This window comes from Salminus brasiliensis, chromosome 9 (genome assembly GCF_030463535.1).
Source record: "Salminus brasiliensis chromosome 9, fSalBra1.hap2, whole genome shotgun sequence".
Classification (NCBI taxonomy): domain Eukaryota; kingdom Metazoa; phylum Chordata; class Actinopteri; order Characiformes; family Bryconidae; genus Salminus; species Salminus brasiliensis.
The window spans coordinates 1,318,864-1,340,746 of record NC_132886.1 but is presented as its reverse complement, the minus strand read 5'-3'; the positions used below and the strand labels follow the sequence as shown (position 1 = coordinate 1,340,746).

At 42.3% G+C, this 21,883-nt stretch overlaps 2 protein-coding genes across 2 annotated transcripts in view; both read right to left on the bottom strand.

Annotated features, from left to right (window-relative positions):
- Nucleotides 1-9,379, bottom strand: part of slc35d1b (solute carrier family 35 member D1b) — a 15,527-nt gene extending 6,148 nt beyond the window's left edge. The window contains exons 1-7 of the mRNA XM_072687089.1: nucleotides 9,128-9,379; nucleotides 2,581-2,614; nucleotides 2,281-2,367; nucleotides 2,105-2,172; nucleotides 819-890; nucleotides 639-707; nucleotides 1-20 (exon numbers count right to left, since the gene is read on the bottom strand). The exon at nucleotides 1-20 is cut by the window's left edge and continues 83 nt beyond it. Of these exons, the coding sequence (XP_072543190.1) occupies nucleotides 1-20; nucleotides 639-707; nucleotides 819-890; nucleotides 2,105-2,172; nucleotides 2,281-2,367; nucleotides 2,581-2,614; nucleotides 9,128-9,324 (547 nt within the window). The 5' untranslated portion in view covers nucleotides 9,325-9,379. The remainder of the gene's footprint in view (nucleotides 21-638; nucleotides 708-818; nucleotides 891-2,104; nucleotides 2,173-2,280; nucleotides 2,368-2,580; nucleotides 2,615-9,127) is intronic.
- A 2,602-nt stretch (nucleotides 9,380-11,981) lies between these two features.
- serbp1b (SERPINE1 mRNA binding protein 1b) lies at nucleotides 11,982-21,239 on the bottom strand. The gene is made up of 9 exons (XM_072687102.1): nucleotides 20,873-21,239; nucleotides 18,738-18,921; nucleotides 17,566-17,706; nucleotides 17,401-17,472; nucleotides 16,653-16,727; nucleotides 14,865-15,048; nucleotides 14,279-14,335; nucleotides 13,998-14,180; nucleotides 11,982-13,734 (listed from the first exon to the last, which is right to left on the bottom strand). Exons 1-9 carry the CDS (start codon nucleotides 21,123-21,125, stop codon nucleotides 13,675-13,677), a joined length of 1,209 nt encoding a protein of 402 aa, XP_072543203.1. The 5' UTR covers nucleotides 21,126-21,239; the 3' UTR covers nucleotides 11,982-13,674.
- Between the last annotated feature and the right edge of the window lie 644 nt (nucleotides 21,240-21,883).

Genomic DNA, 21,883 nt, shown 5'->3' with positions numbered 1-21,883 from the left:
GGTCAAAAGCCAAATCTGTGCTGAGAGAAACAGAGTGATGAGAGCTGACTGTCAATCACTGCAGTGCTGCTCACTGATTCTGTAATAGAATTAATCATTACAATAAAGTTCATAAAATATACACTAGATGTCCAAATGTTTGTGGACGCTGCTTCTAATGAACACATTGAGCTACTTTAAGTTGCACCCATTGCTGACACAGATGTGCAAATGCACACACAGCTTGTCTAGTCCCTGTAGAGAAGAAGTACTGCCAATAGAATAGGACTCTCTGGAGCAGATCAACATCATGACCCTATTGGCTCCATGCTGCCTAATGCCAGGCGTGGGCTAGAGGGGTATAAAGCCCCCCAGCATTGAGGAGCTGTGGAGCAGTGGAAGAGCTGTGTTCTCTGGAATGATGGTGGAGGAGCTCCATCCAGTACTTTTGGGATGAGTTGGGGATGATGAGGTGGGGTGGTGATCATCCAACACTCTTATCACTAAATACAATCAAATCCTCACAGCAATGTTCCTCCTCCAGAATCTAGTAGAAAGTCTTCTTCTCTGGACAGTAGAGACAATTTAGATGGTCTTGTGGAGCCCCCTGGTGGCATGGGTTCTGAAGTGCAGCTCCTGCAGCCTGTGCTCCTGCTTACCTGGCAGCGATGAACGCTCCTAAGATCATAGTGAACACTGTAGCCTGAATGGACCATGAGAACGTCTTCCTGCACACACACACACACACACACACACACACACACACACACACACTTATATACACAGGAGAACTTTAAAGAAAGGAAAAGCTTTAAGGGTGTGTGTATGTCTGAGCTCACCTGAGCAGGTAGCTTTCAGCCAGCATGGTGAAGAGGATGGAGAATCTCCGCAGCACTGTGAACATCGGCAGACTGACAACACACACACACACACACACACACACACACACACAAACACACACACACACAGGTCAGATTGCCGTTATAAAAACTTGGCCCATCTTCTGCTGTTTGACCTTATTCCCCTCGTTGAATAGAGAGTAATATCGATAGCAACATTTTAACATGTCATTGTTTGAAAGCTGAGTGTCTGAGCACAGTTAATGTCTACTCTAGTTTAGTAATGTCTAAAGCTTAGAGGTATCTTTGAATTATTAGTCTATTCTAACTAGCTAAGGCTTTTCTTGGGTAAATAGCAAAGCACTTTGTAAGTCGCTCTGGAGAAGAGCGTCTGCTAAATGCCGTAAATGTAAATGTGAATGTAGTCCTACTGTGACTGCACCTGTGAGTTCATGCCTACTATGACCCTAACTGGGCGAGTCAACCGGCTGGTTAAAAGTTGCTAACTGAGGATCCAGGAATAGTACATGTATGTGTAGAGTGTCTGATGAAGGGTTCAGCAGCAGATCAGGGGCTTCTGAACCTCTCCATGCAGGGGTGGGGTTTGTCTCGCAACTCATAGTTTACATTATCTGCCTTTCAGTAAACACTGCAGCAACATTTACTCCACTGCAGTAAACACAAATCTCTGGCTATGGCTTTGAGCGCCCCCTCATGGAAAGCTGTACACATGCATTTCTGGACAGTGTGAGAGCTGCAGACGCTTGGTCTGAAGGTAGAGCAGCATGTGGGCTGAGGCGGTAGAGTAATACTACAGGGTTTTACACTAATATAACTGTATTAGTGTAATCTGTGGTATAATAAATAATAGCTTTTAATATAATAAACAAAAATATAATAAAAAATATTATAATTTAAAAAACATGTAGTATCATAAAAACATATATAATTGAATTATAATAAGATTTATTATCATACAAAATATTAATAAATTTGTATAAAATACAAATAAAAAATAAAAAATATAACTATTATAAATAAAAACAGTTTTATAATAAATAAACATTTGTTAGTGTCAATTTAAAATATTTGTTTTTATTTTTACAAAATAATAATAATACAAATATTAGAATTATAATAAAAACATAAAATAAATGTTTTACTTTTTTTTTATAACATAATAATAATAAAATAATAGTTTTTTATTTTTGAAAGTGTTCTTCTTTACTGATCAGTCCTCCAGATTTATTAATTATTATTTTTATTTCTCACTCCTCAGAACTTACTTCACTTGTTTGGTTCCAAAAAGGCCGGTTAGCTGATTGCCCACGTACAGCAGAGGAAGAGGAAACGTCTGAGGAGCAGAGAGAGAACAGAGAGTGGTATCCCATCACACCCTGAAGACCCCGTCCCCACAGACCACCCCCCCACCCCCCCGCTGCAGGAGGATCTACTGCTTTACCTTGATCGGGACGGTCCGGTCAAAATCAGGGAAGTGTATGACCCTCAGAGCCTTCCCCACCCACAGCACCACCACTGTGGCCAGCATCTGTAACAGCACACAAACTGTGAGAAGACCCACAGGAACGGACCCGTGCAGAGGGTCCGCTGGAACAGCGCCGGAACACTGGAGCTTTTCTATTGGTCCATTCATCCCGACATTCCCAGCTTCCCTTTAAAATCCGCCCAGCTGATAGAGAGAGTGTTCAAAGTGATGCTCGCACGACCATTTCAAGCTGATTAGATGATTGACAGCACTTACCTGACCAACACCGACACACAGCGACGAGGGGAACCTGACAGAACACAGACATAAAGCAGTATGATGGTCCAGTACTGACAGACAGTGTGATACGGCCTCCCCACCGACCCATAATTCATAGTGGATACTGAATCATTTATAGAGGATACTGAATAATTCACAGTGGATACTGAATCATTTATACTGGATATTGAATAATTCACAGTGGATACTGAATCATTTATACTGGATATTGAATAATTCATAGTGGATACTGAATAATTTATACTGGATACTGAATCATTTATAGTAAATACTGAATCATTTATACTGGATACTGAATAATTCACAGTGGATACTGAATCATTTATACTGGATACTGAATAATTCACAGTGGATACTGAATCATTTATACTGGATATTGAATAATTCACAGTGGATACTGAATCATTTATACTGGATACTGAATAATTTATAGTGAATACTGAATCATTTATACTGGATACTGAATAATTCATAGTGGATACTGAATCATTTATAGTGGATATTGAATAATTCACAGTGGATACTGAATCATTTATAGTGGATATTGAATAATTCACAGTGGATACTGAATCATTTATACTGGATACTGAATCATTTATAGTGAATACTGAATCATTTATACTGGATACTGAATAATTCATAGTGGATACTGAATCATTTATAGTGGATACTGAATAATTCACAGTGGATACTGAATAATTCACAATGGATACTGAATCATTTATACTGGATACTGAATAATTTATAGTGAATACTGAATCATTTATACTGGATACTGAATAATTCATAGTGGATACTGAATCATTTATAGTGGATATTGAATAATTCACAGTGGATACTGAATCATTTATAGTGGATATTGAATAATTCACAGTGGATACTGAATCATTTATACTGGATACTGAATCATTTATAGTGAATACTGAATCATTTATACTGGATACTGAATAATTCATAGTGGATACTGAATCATTTATAGTGGATACTGAATAATTCACAGTGGATACTGAATCATTTATACTGGATATTGAATAATTCACAGTGGATACTGAATCATTTATAGAGGATACTGAATCATTTATACTGGATATTGAATAATTCACAGTGGATACTGAATCATTTATAGTGGATATTGAATAATTCACAATGGATACTGAATCATTTATACTGGATATTGAATAATTCACAGTGGATACTGAATAATTTATACTGGATATTGAATAATTTATAGTGAATACTGAATCATTTATACTGGATACTGAATAATTCATAGTGGATACTGAATCATTTATAGTGGATATTGAATAATTCACAGTGGATACTGAATCATTTATAGTGGATATTGAATAATTCACAGTGGATACTGAATCATTTATACTGGATACTGATTCATTTATAGTGAATACTGAATCATTTATACTGGATACTGAATAATTCATAGTGGATACTGAATCATTTATAGTGGATATTGAATAATTCACAGTGGATACTGAATCATTTATAGTGGATATTGAATAATTCACAGTGGATACTGAATCATTTATACTGGATATTGAATAATTCACAGTGGATACTGAATCATTTATAGTGGATATTGAATAATTCACAGTGGATACTGATTCATTTATACTGGATATTAAATAATTCACAGTAGATACTGAATCATTTATAGTGGATATTGAATAATTCACAATGGATACTGAATCATTTATACTGGATACTGAATAATTTATAGTGAATACTGAATCATTTATACTGGATACTGAATAATTCATAGTGGATACTGAATCATTTATAGTGGATATTGAATAATTCACAGTGTATACTGAATCATTTATAGTGGATATTGAATAATTCACAGTGGATACTGAATCATTTATACTGGATATTGAATAATTCATAGTGGATACTGAATCATTTATAGTGGATATTGAATAATTCACAGTGGATACTGAATCATTTATAGAGGATACTGAATAATGTAAAGTGGATACTGAATCATTTATAGTAGTTAGTGAATCATTTATAGTGGATACTGGATCATTTATAGTGGATACTGAATAATGTAAAGTGGATACTGAATCATTTATAGTAGTTAGTGAATCATTTATAGTGGATACTGAATAATGTATAGTGGATACTGGATCATTTATAGTGGATACTGAATAATGTATAGTGGATACTGAATCATTTATAGTGGATACTGAATCATTTATAGTGGATACTGAATCATTTATAGTGGATACTGAATAATGTAAAGTGGATACTGAATCATTTATAGTAGTTAGTGAATCATTTATAGTGGATACTGAATCATTTATAGTGGATACTGAATAATGTAAAGTGGATACTGAATCATTTATAGTAGTTAGTGAATCATTTATAGTGGATACTGAATCATTTATAGTGGATACTGAATAATGTAAAGTGGATACTGAATCATTTATAGTAGTTAGTGAATCATTTATAGTGGATACTGGATCATTTATAGAGGATACTGAATCATTTATAGTGGATACTGAATCATTTATAGAGGATACTGAATAATGTAAAGTGGATACTGAATCATTTATAGTAGTTAGTGAATCATTTATAGTGGATACTGGATCATTTATAGAGGATACTGAATCATTTATAGTGGATACTGAATCATTTATAGAGGATACTGAATAATGTAAAGTGGATACTGAATCATTTATAGTAGTTAGTGAATCATTTATAGTGGATACTGAATCATTTATAGTGGATACTGAATCATTTATAGTGGATACTGGATCATTTATAGTAGTTAGTGAATCATTTATAGTGGATACTGAATCATTTATAGAGGATACTGAATAATGTAAAGTGGATACTGAATCATTTATAGTAGTTAGTGAATCATTTATAGTGGATACTGGATCATTTATAGAGGATACTGAATCATTTATAGAGGATACTGAATCATTTATAGAGGATACTGAATAATGTAAAGTGGATACTGAATCATTTATAGTAGTTAGTGAATCATTTATAGTGGATACTGGATCATTTATAGTGGATACTGAATCATTTATAGTGGATACTGGATCATTTATAGTGGATACTGAATCATTTATAGTAGTTAGTGAATCATTTATAGAGGATACTGAATCATTTATAGAGGATACTGAATAATGTAAAGTGGATACTTAATCATTTATAGTAGTTAGTGAATCATTTATAGTGGATACTGGATCATTTATAGTGGATACTGAATCATTTATAGTGGATACTGGATCATTTATAGTGGATACTGAATCATTTATAGTAGTTAGTGAATCATTTATAGTGGATACTGGATCATTTATAGAGGATACTGGATCATTTATAGTGGATACTGAATCATTTATAGTAGTTAGTGAATCATTTATAGTGGATACTGGATCATTTATAGAGGATACTGGATCATTTATAGTGGATACTGAATCATTTATAGTAGTTAGTGAATCATTTATAGTGGATACTGGATCATTTATAGTGGATACTGAATCATTTATAGTAGTTAGTGAATCATTTATAGAGGATACTGAATCATTTATAGAGGATACTGAATAATGTAAAGTGGATACTTAATCATTTATAGTAGTTAGTGAATCATTTATAGTGGATACTGGATCATTTATAGTGGATACTGAATCATTTATAGTGGATACTGGATCATTTATAGTGGATACTGAATCATTTATAGTAGTTAGTGAATCATTTATAGTGGATACTGGATCATTTATAGAGGATACTGGATCATTTATAGTGGATACTGAATCATTTATAGTAGTTAGTGAATCATTTATAGTGGATACTGGATCATTTATAGAGGATACTGGATCATTTATAGTGGATACTGAATCATTTATAGTAGTTAGTGAATCATTTATAGTGGATACTGGATCATTTATAGAGGATACTGAATCATTTATAGTAGTTAGTGAATCATTTATAGTGGATACTGGATCATTTATAGAGGATACTGGATCATTTATAGTGGATACTGAATCATTTATAGTAGTTAGTGAATCATTTATAGTGGATACTGGATCATTTATAGAGGATACTGAATCATTTATAGTGGATACTGAATAATGTAAAGTGGATACTTAATCATTTATAGTAGTTAGTGAATCATTTATAGTGGATACTGGATCATTTATAGAGGATACTGAATAATGTAAAGTGGATACTTAATCATTTATAGTAGTTAGTGAATCATTTATAGTGGATACTGGATCATTTATAGAGGATACTGAATCATTTATAGTGGATACTGAATCATTTATAGAGGATACTGAATAATGTAAAGTGGATACTGAATCATTTATAGTAGTTAGTGAATCATTTATAGTGGATACTGAATCATTTATAGTGGATACTGGATCATTTATAGTGGATACTGAATCATTTATAGTAGTTAGTGAATCATTTATAGTAGTTAGTGAATCATTTATAGTGAATACTGAATCATTCATAGTAGTTAGTGAATCATTTACAGTAGACACTGAATCATTTATAGTGGATACTGAATAATGTATAGTGGATACTGAATCATTTATAGTAGTTAGTGAATCATTTATAGTGGATACTGAATCATTTATAGTGGATACTGAATAATGTAAAGTGGATACTGAATCATTTATAGTAGTTAGTGAATCATTTATAGTGGATACTGAATCATTTATAGTGGATACTGAATAATGTAAAGTGGATACTGAATCATTTATAGTAGTTAGTGAATCATTTATAGTGAATACTGAATCATTTATAGTAGTTAGTGAATCATTTATAGTGGATACTGGATCATTTATAGTGGATACTGAATAATGTATAGTGGATACTGAATCATTTATAGTAGTTAGTGAATCATTTATAGTGGATACTGAATCATTTATAGTGGATACTGAATAATGTAAAGTGGATACTGAATCATTTATAGTAGTTAGTGAATCATTTATAGTGGATACTGGATCATTTATAGAGGATACTGAATCATTTATAGTGGATACTGAATCATTTATAGAGGATACTGAATAATGTAAAGTGGATACTGAATCATTTATAGTAGTTAGTGAATCATTTATAGTGGATACTGGATCATTTATAGAGGATACTGAATCATTTATAGTGGATACTGAATCATTTATAGAGGATACTGAATAATGTAAAGTGGATACTGAATCATTTATAGTAGTTAGTGAATCATTTATAGTGGATACTGAATCATTTATAGTGGATACTGAATCATTTATAGTAGTTAGTGAATCATTTATAGTGGATACTGAATCATTTATAGAGGATACTGAATAATGTAAAGTGGATACTGAATCATTTATAGTAGTTAGTGAATCATTTATAGTGGATACTGGATCATTTATAGAGGATACTGAATCATTTATAGAGGATACTGAATCATTTATAGAGGATACTGAATAATGTAAAGTGGATACTGAATCATTTATAGTAGTTAGTGAATCATTTATAGTGGATACTGGATCATTTATAGTGGATACTGAATCATTTATAGTAGTTAGTGAATCATTTATAGAGGATACTGAATCATTTATAGAGGATACTGAATCATTTATAGTGGATACTGGATCATTTATAGTGGATACTGAATCATTTATAGTAGTTAGTGAATCATTTATAGTGGATACTGGATCATTTATAGAGGATACTGGATCATTTATAGAGGATACTGAATAATGTAAAGTGGATACTGAATCATTTATAGTAGTTAGTGAATCATTTATAGTGGATACTGAATCATTTATAGTAGTTAGTGAATCATTTATAGTGGATACTGGATCATTTATAGAGGATACTGAATAATGTAAAGTGGATACTTAATCATTTATAGTAGTTAGTGAATCATTTATAGTGGATACTGGATCATTTATAGAGGATACTGAATCATTTATAGAGGATACTGAATCATTTATAGAGGATACTGAATAATGTAAAGTGGATACTGAATCATTTATAGTAGTTAGTGAATCATTTATAGTGGATACTGAATCATTTATAGTAGTTAGTGAATCATTTATAGTGGATACTGGATCATTTATAGAGGATACTGAATCATTTATAGTAGTTAGTGAATCATTTATAGTGGATACTGGATCATTTATAGTGGATACTGAATCATTTATAGTAGTTAGTGAATCATTTATAGTAGTTAGTGAATCATTTATAGTGAATACTGAATCATTCATAGTAGTTAGTGAATCATTTACAGTAGACACTGAATCATTTGTAGCAGGGTGCAGAAACAGTGAGGCATGTATTATTTGTGTTAGTTGAATCATTTCTAGCAGTTAGTGAATAATTACCTGTAGAATAATGTATAGTAGATACACAGTAACTCACACTGGTACACAACAGCAGGTCCTAAAATTAAAACACTAAATCAAGCTTTAAAACACGTCTGGAATCGGAGACTCGGTTCCCTTAGGAGTCGACTCCCTGCCCTGCTCTGGCAGAGCGCTGAACTTTCCCCTCAGAGACTCACCTGTGATTCGTCAGCACGCTCTTATTCACCAGGACGATGAGGAACGAGCTCACTCCGTAAACCGTGGCCGCGAGGAACTTCAGCAGTAGAGCCGAGCTGCCGGGGTTCTCCTGTTCTCCCGGGTTCTCCTGTTCTCCCGGGTTCTCCCTCAGAGACTCTCCGCTCTGCTGAGGAACTCTCTCCCGCAGCTCCGCCATACTGCCGCCCGCCCGGATCACTGAGGTCCAACCAGACCTCCTCCCAGCAGGACTTCCCGATCCGATCACTGAGGTCCAACCAGACCTCCTCCCAGCAGGACTTCCCGATCCGATCACTGAGGTCCAACCAGACCTCCTCCCAACTGGACTTCCCGACCCGATCACTGAGGTCCAACCAGACCTCCTCCCAGCAGGACTTCCCGATCCGATCACTGAGGTCCAACCAGACCTCCTCCCAGCAGGACTTCCCGATCCGATCACTGAGGTCCAACCAGACCTCCTCCCAGCAGGACTTCCCGATCCGATCACTGAGGTCCAACCAGACCTTCTCCCAGCAGGACTTCCCGATCCGATCACTGAGGTCCAACCAGACCTCCTCCCAGCAGGACTTCCCGATCCGATCACTGAGGTCCAACCAGACCTCCTCCCAGCAGGACTTCCCGATCCGATCACTGAGGTCCAACCAGACCTCCTCCCAGCAGGACTTCCCGATCCGATCACTGAGGTCCAACCAGACCTCCTCCCAACTGGACTTCCCGACCCGATCACTGAGGTCCAACCAGACCTCCTCCCAGCAGGACTTCCCGATCCGATCACTGAGGTCCAACCAGACCTCCTCCCAACTGGACTTCCCGACCCGATCACTGAGGTCCAACCAGACCTCCTCCCAGCAGGACTTCCCGATCCGATCACTGAGGTCCAACCAGACCTCCTCCCAGCAGGACTTCCCGATCCGATCACTGAGGTCCAACCAGACCTCCTCCCAGCAGGACTTCCCGATCCGATCACTGAGGTCCAACCAGACCTTCTCCCAGCAGGACTTCCCGATCCGATCACTGAGGTCCAACCAGACCTCCTCCCAGCAGGACTTCCCGATCCGATCACTGAGGTCCAACCAGACCTCCTCCCAGCAGGACTTCCCGATCCGATCACTGAGGTCCAACCAGACCTCCTCCCAGCAGGACTTCCCGATCCGATCACTGAGGTCCAACCAGACCTCCTCCCAACTGGACTTCCCGACCCGATCACTTAGGTCCAACCAGACCTCCTCCCAGCAGGACTTCCCGATCCGATCACTGAGGTCCAACCAGACCTCCTCCCAGCAGGACTTCCCGATCCGATCACTGAGGTCCAACCGACCCTCCTCCCAGCAGGACTTCCCGACCCGATCACTGAGGTCCAACCAGACCTTCTCCCAACTGGACTTCCCGACCCGATCACTGAGGTCCAACCAGACCTCCTCCCAGCAGGACTTCCCGATCCGATCACTGAGGTCCAACCGACCCTCCTCCCAGCAGGACTTCCCGACCCGATCACTGAGGTCCAACCAGACCTCCTCCCAGCAGGACTTCCCGATCCGATCACTGAGGTCCAACCAGACCTCCTCCCAGCAGGACTTCCCGATCCGATCACTTAGGTCCAACCGACCCTCCTCCCAGCAGGACTTCCCGACCCGATCACTGAGGTCCAACCAGACCTTCTCCCAACTGGACTTCCCGACCCGATCACTGAGGTCCAACCAGACCTCCTCAGACTCTCCTCGTCTTCTCCTGCTCTGTGGTCATCGGTTATGGTCATGGTCAGAGTGGTCAGCAGCTGCTTAGAGGAGCTCAGGGCTGCTGATTGTTGGGGCGAGGTTTGAGGAGTCGTGTTTATAAAGCTTGCTAACTCAGTAGCCGTATCTTGAACTGTGTCACAACTCAGTCCACGTTCTAGATAACAGTGGGTCTTTGTCAGAACCCATATAAGGTCTGTTAGAGATTGCTGCATGGTTTGAGGAGAGTGAGGATTTAGATAAACAGTTAGCCCCATGCTAATGTCTGAAATGCTAACAGACTCACCTGTTACTCCTGGGAGCTCAAGGGGAGCACAACAGCCCCTCTGAGAGCCTCATCACATCAGCACGTCTCCGAGCAGATAACTGATCACTCATCAATAATCATCAGTCAATCATATGTGAAGCTAATATGTAATAAACACTGTCAAAAGTTTGTGGACATCCCTTTTAATGAAAGCATTCAGCTACTTAAAGTTGCACCCATTGCTGACACAGACGTGCTAATGCCCCTCTGGAGAAGAACTGCCAATAGAATAAGACTCTCTGGAGCAGATCTACATCATGACCCTATTGGCTCCATGCTGCCTAATAATGCCAGGCGTGGGCTAGAGGGGTATAAAGCCCCCCAGCATTGAGGAGCTGTGGAGCAGTGGAAGAACTGTGTTCTCTGGAGTGATGGTGGTGGAGCTCCATCCAGTACTTTTGAATGGGATGAGTTGGGGATGATGAGGTGAGATGGTGATCCTGACCTCACTGATGCTGATTTGGTCACTGCATGCAGTCAGTCAATCAATCAAATCCTCACAGCAATGCACCTGCTCCAAAATCTAGTAGAAAGCCTTTATTCTTCTCTGGACAGTAACGACAGTGAAACCAACAAAGGCAGGACACCCTCAAATGATAACCATGCAGGTGTCCCAATACTTTTGTCATAATATTGTAGCTGGATATTAGTTTTACTGCGTTTTAATCCCACTCTAATCACTAATCCAAGTGGGTTTGGTCCCAATTTCTACGGTCAGAACCATCCACAATACCGGACATCGGCCCTGGTCGCATCCCAGCCACTCCCAGACGGAAAAACAGACACAGGCAGGGCTCACGTAACACCTCTAGGCGATTTATTGAACAGGGATATTATCTGAATGCAGAAACGTCCGGCAAAGAAACAAACAATCCAGTCAATACAGAAAGAGTCGAGTCGTGGAGTCGTCCCGCGCGTCCTGGCCGAGGCTAGCGGTCAGCGGAGTGGAGAGAAAATAAACAACAACAAAACTGGAAGCTTTGACTCACAGAATAAACAAACAAACAAACAAAGACATGTGTCCTCCCCACCTTTTCTTTGCCCCCCCACCCCCCACCCCCCACCCCCCAGCATCCGGATCCTGGCGCCGTATCCAAAATACAAACAAACAAAAAAAAAATGTGCGCAGTAGTGCTGTCAGAATGATCAACAACTAAACAAACAAACAAACAAACAAACAAACACAGCAAAGTTCACGAAAGCAACGGAAAAGGTTCACAACACGAACACAGGACCAGAGCATGTGCTTGTTAGCTAGATATTATAGATCATTAATCTAAGTGCAAGATATGTCAACAATCTGAGCTAGAACCCACTAGAACCCCCTCCCCCTCGCCACCCCCCAAAAATAAACAATAATAATAATAATAATAATAATAATAAAACTTCAGAACGCGACTCGCTCACAATCTAGCTTTAGAAGAGTAAGTTCATGGCGGATGAGTGCACGCACACACACACACACACACACACACACACACACACATCAATCAATCAAATAAATCAAATCACTCACACACTCTTTTAAAAGTGATCCCAAGGTGTCTAGAAGGTGAAGGACGCATGAGGACCAGCCTGGAGGAGTAAAGACTTCACTGGTCCACCACAGAACAACCAAAGCCCCGCCCCCATCCCAAAATCATCCAATCAGGAAGCAAAATGCTAGAGATGGTGAATGCAGGAAAAATCCACCCCAGGATTTTGCCTTCCAGGCCCCGAATTCGCCATTTTTACCCGCTACTGCCCAAGCTAACCCCGACTCCGCCCACCCACAACACAAACAAACACAAACAACAACATCTGGAGGAGGAAGTGACCTCAGAGCTTCTTTAAAAACACTAAAAACTGTAAAGGAAGTGGAACTCGCACGCTTATAAACATTAAAATCAGCATCGCAGGCTTATCCACGGTCCACTCCTGCTGAAGCCCATCAGAAATGACACACACACACACACACACACACACACACACACACACACACACACACACACACACACACAGCAGAGGCAAGCTGAAGCAGACGCTATGCTCTCACACACACACTCACTCTCTCTCTCTCTCACACACACACACACACACACTTGGATCCTACTCCGGAGACGCGTACATTCGAACCGCGAGAAATGAATAAAAGTCAGAGTGTGATGAAGAACCAAAGCCTGAAACTAAACACACACAAACACACACACACACACACACACACACACACACACACACACACCTGCTATCAGGTCTCTAGATACAAAACCTCTACCAAGAATTTGCTTCAGTGTAATAAGAGAAGTCCGTATACGTGTGTATGAGCCTGTGTGTGTGTGTGTGTGTGTGTGTGTGTGTGTGTGTGTCTGTAGAATAAAGGCAGAATCCAGTCCTCGGAGAATGGTATGGATGAAAGTCTCTCTTTAGATTTTTTTTTTCCTTTTCTGGTTTCTAGAGTCGAAGAATCCGTAAGCATGCAAGCCTCGTACACGAGGGGTCGGGTCAGGGCCTAGGCCAGGGCCGGGAACGCCTCCGGGTCGTCCACGTTGGGAACGGACACGCCTCCACCCTGAAACGAAACGCAGACGGTCAGATCAGAGAACGGACTAAAGTATTGGGACACCTGCTTATTCTGAAATCGAGGCCATTTGTTGGACAAGCGGTCTCTACTGTCCAGAGATTAAAGAGTTTCTACTAGATTTTTGGAGCAGGAGCACTGCTGTGAGGATCTGATTGATGCTCACCAGCAACAAAGTACTGGATGGAGCACCACCAATCAATCATCAACCCACAGCGTAATACAGAGAAGTCTCGCGGTCAGGGCTCTCGTACCTTCTCGGCTCTGCTGCCCCCACGGCCGGTCCGTGTTCCCCCTCGTCCTCCCCTGCCCCCACGGGAGCCCCCTCGCCCGCGGCCTGGGCGACCCAGGTCTCCGAAGTTGATCTCCAGCTGGGAGGTGATGTCATTGGCCGGCTTACGGAAGTGATGGTCACCTGCACCTTCATCAGGGACGCCCTGAGGACACACAGATCCACAGCGCTGCTCTCTTAACACGTCAGTGCACAGCTTTACCGCGGTCACCAACACATTCAGCACATTACGGGCGGCGGTACCTTTTGGAGAGCTTCGGGCTCAGGGTCTCCGGCTTCGATCAGACCTCCAGCCGGCCTCTGGAATAAATAAATAAAACACATTTATACTTCGGAAATCCAAACCACCCCGTCATGCAAAATAGATAAGGATGCTTCACGTTGATTTGCATGTGTGCTAGGCCAGGAACTCGACCACAGGGAGAACGGAGGCTGTTTTAGGATGATATTTACCACCCCGTCACGTTGTATTGTTAATACAGCTCTCGGCTCTAAAGGAGTATTTAGTATTTATTCAAACAGAAGCCTTTTCTGGAGGATAAACACATTCTTCAGGTTGCTCTGGATCACAGCAGCTTTAGAAGTACTACTTCGCCAGAGCTGCCGAAGCATTACTGTACCGTTAAACACTGAATTAAAGCCGAAATGTGACGGTAATGACTAATTAACTGGGCAGAGGAAGCATTAAATATTCAAACTTGACATTTTTTGTTCCCGGATTTCAGCCAGTTTTCAAGTTCTGATGTTTATTTCGTCAGCTCTACACCCTGTCCGACCCCACATCAGCTCTGTAGCGGTCCTGAGGAGGACGGGGACGTGTCGCGCTCACCGCAGCGTCTTTGCTCTTTGATTTGTGCAGGACGTAGCCCTTCTTCCACTGCCCGTCCTCTCCCTCATTGGGTTTGCGGATGTTGAACTCCACTTTGGCGCGTTCCTTATTCTGCATGGCCTTCCACTCGTCCAGGGTCATCTCCTTAGGGCCTTCCTCCTTCACCTCCTCTACCTCGTTCTCCCTGCAGACCCGGGGGAAAGAGCAAACACAGCACTGTTTCATTCCGCAGGGCAACAAAAATGACAACACACACACACAAGATATGACCGGGGCGTATCAGATAGATCTCGTTTGCTTGGAGGAACTGATGGTATTGGAGGTACTGATGGTACTGAGGGTATTGGAGGTACTGAGGGTACTGCGGGTATTGGAGGTACTGAGGGTACTGCGGGTATTGGAGGTACTGATGGTATTGGAGGTACTGATGGTACTGAGGGTATTGGAGGTACTGAGGGTATTGGAGGTACTGAGGGTATTGGAGGTACTGAGGGTACTGAGGGTATTGGAGGTACTGAGGGTACTGAGGGTATTGGAGGTACTGAGGGTATTGGAGGTACTGAGGGTACTGAGGGTATTGGAGGTACTGAGGGTATTGGAGGTACTGAGGGTATTGGAGGTATTGGAGCAATTAGTTAAGATGTTTGAACATACACAAAGTAAATTAATACAACTTTGAAAAAAACCTTTGAAAATGACAATAAATAACGAAATATAAATATAATGTAACAAAAATAATTAATTAATACTAAATTATAATTTAATGTGAAAAAAGATAGAAGTTTGGGACGTCAGGGATGTGATGCCAACTCCTGCACTGTTGATGTTTTTGTGTATTTTTACCTGAATGCTTCAGTTTTAAGTAAATAAATTAGTAGAACAAGCGCAACGCAAGACTGTAACCAACACATTTTATAAAGGATACACTTCGTCTGATTATCGTTATCGGCAGAATCCCAGAAAATATTCAGATATCATTTTTCTTCTCTGTATCGCACACCCCTACTGCCGAATTTATTTTACAGACCATTAATAACCTCTTCACCCCAACAGAGCTGCCATCTGCACTGTGATCCAGTGGATAGGGACGTCCCGATAGAGTCTCTAACCCCCTGATCTGATCAGAGTCTCGTAATGCCGACGGTCAGCTGGTACCGATCCAATCCGATCTGTGCGTTTCTATAAATAGCACATCCCCATCCCAACTTCGCCAAGACGTGCTGCTAATCCATGCTAGTAAACAGCAGTGAAGTCACGGTTTTAGCAGCAGTTTCTAAAATCAGACTCTACTCTGATCTTTTTAAACGAGTGTTTTAAACTCTGTAGTGTTTAATATCCTACAGTCCAGTCTGACTGACCCACCTGACCTGACCAGCCCAGCCAGCTCCCAGCTCCTCTACAGCTCGGCAGTCTGACCACTTAGTGTGTGAGCATTAGCCATAGCCTCCTCGGTTCTGAATGAGCCGTTCTGAGCTTATTTAGAACCAAAGAAAGGAGTGAGGTTCTCCCGCTGGTAGAACAGACTGCCTGCTGCTGGGTCTCGTTTACAGCGAAACTGCAGGACCTTATAATCTTCTGATATTTACTACTACTAGTATTTATAATAATAATAATACTAATAATAGTAGCAATAATAGTTATAATTCCAGAAACATAGAACTAGCACCCTACAGACACAGCTTACAGCAATCTTACCCCCACAGCAGAAACCTGACCTGCCCGTCTGATCACACTGACTGCTGTCATATTGGTCCACTGCAGGAAGAGGTGGGGCTTGTTTTCACTCACTTGTTTTCTGAGTCCGCAGGTGCATGCTCCTCCCCCTCTGCAGGCGTCTCAGGTGCAGCAGACTGTTCCACCTCACTGCAACACACACACACACACACACACACACACACACATTAATTTAAGATTAGCTAGGGATGCGTATTCAGAACACTTAACACTCACATATTAACACAGTACACATTATTAATCATATTACACCACCCCCCTCTGATTCATTCATTCAGCTACTTTAAGCTGCACCCATTGCTGACACAGATGTGCAAATGCACACACAGCTTGTCTAGTCCCTGTAGAGAAGAAGTACTGCCAATAGAATAGGACTCTCTGGAGCAGATCAACATCATGACCCTATTGGCTCCATGCTGCCTAATAATACCAGGCGTGGGCTAGAGGGGTATAAAGCCCCCCAGCATTGAGGAGCTGTGGAGCAGTAGAAGAATTGTGTTCTCTGGAATGATGGTGGAGGAGCTCCATCCAGTACTTTTGGATGGGATGGGCTGGGGAGGATGCAATCAAATATTCACAGCAATGCTCCTCCACAGTTCAGCAGAAAGCCTCCTTCCTGCACAGTAGAGGGAGGGAGTGTTGAGGGGTTGGTGGGGTGTTAGTGGCGGTTTGAGAAGATGTGGTGGAGCTTCTTCACGGGTCATTGTGTGATGGGGGAGTTCTAGATAGTGAAGGAGTTCTAGATAGTCAGGGGACTGGAGAAGACTAAGATGGGAATTAAAAGGTGCAGGTCAGACCCTACCTGGCTTCTTCCTTGGTGGTGCCCCAGTTGTGTGATCCGGCTCCTCCTCGTTTGTCGTCAGCTTTCTGTCCTCTAGAACACAGAACACACAGCTGAATGAGTCCCGACCTGCCGAGAGACTCGCCACCCCCCAAAAACACCCCCAAAACAGGAGAACCCCCTCACGATTTTTCGCTGCCGCTGTGTCGCTCGTATTCACGCTTTCCTCGCGAGTCGAAGCCGTCTCCCCGGCCCATGCCCCGCCCGCGGCCGCCCCGGCCTCCACGTCCACCGCCGCGTCCCCGAGGGGGCCTGTCTCCCATCGGCCTGAGGAGAAACACCACCAGTTTTAACTGACCACAGCCAGCGCGAGTGTGTGTGTGTGTGTGTGTGTGTGTGTGTGTGTGTGTGTGCTCATCCTCATCCCTCCATCCCTTACATCACACCCACCTCCACAGCTACACTCCCTCCATGGTTACACTATGCCCGTTTCCATGGCTACGCTACTGCCTGTTCCTACAGCTACACTTGTTTTATATGGCTAATCTACACTGCATGGACAAAAGTATTGGGACACCAGCTTATTCACTGCTTCTTCTGAAATGAAGGCTATTAAAGAGCTGATCCTGGTTCTGTTGGAGTAACTGTCTCTACTGTCCAGAGAAGAAGACTCTCTACTAGATTCTGGAGGAAGAGCATTGCTGTGAGGATTTGATTGTATTTAGTGAGCGTTAGTGAGGTCAGGATGTTGGATGATGATCACCACCCCACCTCATCATCCCCAACTCATCCCAAAAGTACTGGATGGAGCTCCACCACCATCATTCCAGAGAACACAGCTCCTCCACTGCTCCACAGCTCCTCAATGCTGGGGGGCTTTATACCCCTCTAGCCCACGCCTGGCATTATTAGGCAGCATGGAGCCGATAGGGTCATGATGTTGATCTGCTCCAGAGAGTCCTATTCTATTGGCAGTACTTCTACTCTACAGGCTGTGTGTGTGCATTTGCACATCAGTGGCTGAATGCATTCATTAGAAGGGGTGTCCACAAACATTTGGACAGATTCCTTTCCATGGCTATTCTACACCTGTTTCTATACTAACTTCCACAGCTGTGCTAAAACTGCAGTGCCATCAGAAGACACGCCCCCTCACTGTCTGTCACTAGAAGACACGCCCCCTGACAGCCTCGCAGACTGTGAGAACCCAACGCTAGCTAGTTCCCCTCACAGTAGACGAGGGTTTTGTGTTAGTGGGTGGTCCTTAACCTGAAGCCTCGCCCCCTCTGCCAGTGGTGTGTGTGGAGTGGGCGGAGTTCTGCAGAAGCCCTGCTACACAGTCCTCAGTTGGAACTCACTTGTCCACAGAAGCTTCTCCTCCGTCAGGTTTGTCCTCGGCCGGCTTTTCGAAGCGTCTCTCGCGTGGAGGCCGTCTGTCTGCTCTCCGCTCGGCGGGCCGCCCCTCTCCCGGCGCCCCCTGGTGGTGCGGGGGGCCACTGGACTGACCCTGCTGATCTTGCTTCCTCCCCACCCTCCTCATGCCTGAAACACACAGGAAGCCGGGTCTGTAAACCTCTGTAAGACAGACGGCTGTGTTCCAACCGCGCGCTGCACACTTCCACTACAAGTGCAGACTAATACACTGCTAACAAACAGGAAGTGATGAAGAGTTGCTATGCCAACACACCTCACTGCAAGCCCTCCCGACATCGGCGGTTTCACCTGCATTGCTGAGCAGCGCTTGTCTAATCACTGTACTGCTGTGAAGCGCCTGGATTATAGTGGGTGGAAGTGCGATGCTGTCACTATTCATAGAGCAGGTTCTCCTCCTCCTCTCTGTTCTGAATGAACCAACGGGAGGAGTGCGGTTCTCCCGCTGGTAAAACGTCACAGCCCAAGCTCTAGAACCACAGATATTACGCTACATTCTCGTGTTTCCCTGTACAACGGTTCCACGTTTTTTTTCTGTTACGCTCGGAAACCGCTCATGGCTGCTGTAGGCTAGGAAAATGCCCGGTAATGGAGACTAGAGGGCGCCAGAGAGCGTTCTGCTAGAACACAGCGGTAAAAACAAAGGATCGGCATTAAAATTAGACTTAAAATAGTCATTTTACAAGTCACGGAAATGTGAAATATGAGCAGATCGGATCAGGACTTATTCTCTTATCTTATTAATAAGTGTATAATTTCAGCTTATTCATTTTGGGTCAAAAATTCATAAGGACCAAAAAAAATTTTTCTTCTTAAAAAACAGACATTTTTTATATTCTGTAAATTTTCTTTTTTAAATATTTAAAAAAGTTAAATATTTTCAATATTTATAAATATTCTATATACAGAAATAAATAATTAACACTGATTTTATAAAACACTATAGCAGAGCTGGGCAATATAGGCTGGTTTAATTAGTTAATTTAGCCTGCAATTACGTGAAAACATGCATCATGAGAAATATCTTAAAATATAACTTTTTACCATATCACCCATCTTTATAGTACAGTACCTTAAAGTTTACGAAATATTAACATACGGCAAATTTGCATAATTTTCACTTCTGCTGTATAACACATCCATATCATAATTACCCCCCAAACAGCCCATTCCACACCTAATTAATATGCATTTTAATTTTTCTACACTAATTTCCTCCTCCTTACTCGTTTGTTTACATTCTATTAACCTCCCTCAAATCACCCCGAGCTGCACCCCCACCTTTACCCCCCACCCAAAAACACCTCCAGGCCATCATGCCCATCATATCTCCATCCAAAACGCAGCAGCAGCAGCAGCACCTGAAGCCGAAACCGGTTCGCCCCGCGTTCACACCCCCGCCCCCAAACCGAATTGTTTGCATGATGACGCAACAGCGCGCGTGCGTGCGTGCGCGCGCCTCGCTGGCTTGTTTGTTTGTTATGGTCCTGCAGATTAAAGCTGGCTAAGATAAGCAAAGCAAAGCAGGGACCTGTTGATCCGAGCCGAACACACACACACACACACACCTGAGCACGATGATAAGGACCCGGTCTGGTGCAGAACCGGGTGTTCTGGTGCTGGTTGAGGCTCATTAATCTAGAACCGCTGATAGCACGGTTAGCTGACGTTACGCAGTTAGGAAATATAGGACGAAAACATGGTTCTGGTTTGAGATTATTCGGTGTAAATGGAGTTAAGTGGGGTTTAAAAGCATTTTAAGTGGATTAATATTCGATTTAGGTTGAATTAATGACGTTTTCTGAACATTTAGGCTGTTTTTGCGAGCGTCCTGCAGCTCGAACTTGGAATTGTCCGTTCCACCTTAAATGGTGCAGCAGTTCCATTCTGGCGCCTGAGGCCAGCCTGAGGCGCCTGAATGGAACTGCTGCAGCATTTAAGGTGGAACGGACAATTCCAGCCAGCAGCCTGACAGCTCCAAGCAGGGCTCCATGTTGACCTCCCGAGTCGCGGTGCTTCCCCCCGTTCCCCCACCGCACTACACCGCCAGACCTCCACCCACCATCCTTCTTAAGAGGCACAGGAGCCTGGACCTCCTCCTTCTTGTCGACCAGCGTGTTTTTCCTGTCCTTGCCCGGCTCTCTCCGCGGCTGCTTGGCGGCCTGAGCGGCCGTCCTGCCCGCAGCCCCCGCCGCCTCCTTCCTCTTGCTCTCCGCCGCCTTTAATATCTCGAACGGGTCGGACTCATCGTCCAGGAGCTGGTCGAACCGGTTGGTCACGACACAGCCGAAGCCGTCCTGCAGGTGTCCGGGCATGATGGCGCCCCAGCGGCGGGATTCTCCTCCGATTCTGCGGAGCGGAGCCCCCAACACGAACACAAACAGGCAAGATGGCCGGGCCACACGGAGCCCTTCTTTTCCGGCGGCCCAGCAAACATCCGGGACATTCGCCACCCACCGAGCGCGGATTGTGGGGCGTGTAGTTTTTTTATTTATTGATTGATTTTATACGTGATATACACGTGACATAGCGATCGATTAATGATAATAATAATACACTAATAATAAACAGGGCTATGATTGACTTTTGACGATTCTTAATTCATATTGGATGCTGGTAGATAGGATAGACTGGTGGATAGTGAATAATTCGTACTGGATACGGAATGATTCTTAGTGGATACTGAATAATTCATACTGGATAGTAATAGATTCATAGTGGATACTAAATAATCCATACTGGATACTGAATAATTCGTACTGGATACTGAATGATTCTTAGTGGATACTGAATAATTCATACTGGATAGTAATAGATTCATAGTGGATACTAAATAATCCATACTGGATACTGAATAATTCGTACTGGATACTGAATGATTCATAGTGGATACTGAATAATTCATACTGGATACTGAATAATTCGTACTGGATACAGAATGATTCTTAGTGGATACTGAATAATTCATACTGGATACTAATAGATTCATAGTGGATACTAAATAATCCATACTGGATACTGAATAATTCGTACTGGATACTGAATGATTCTTAGTGGATACTAATTGATTCAT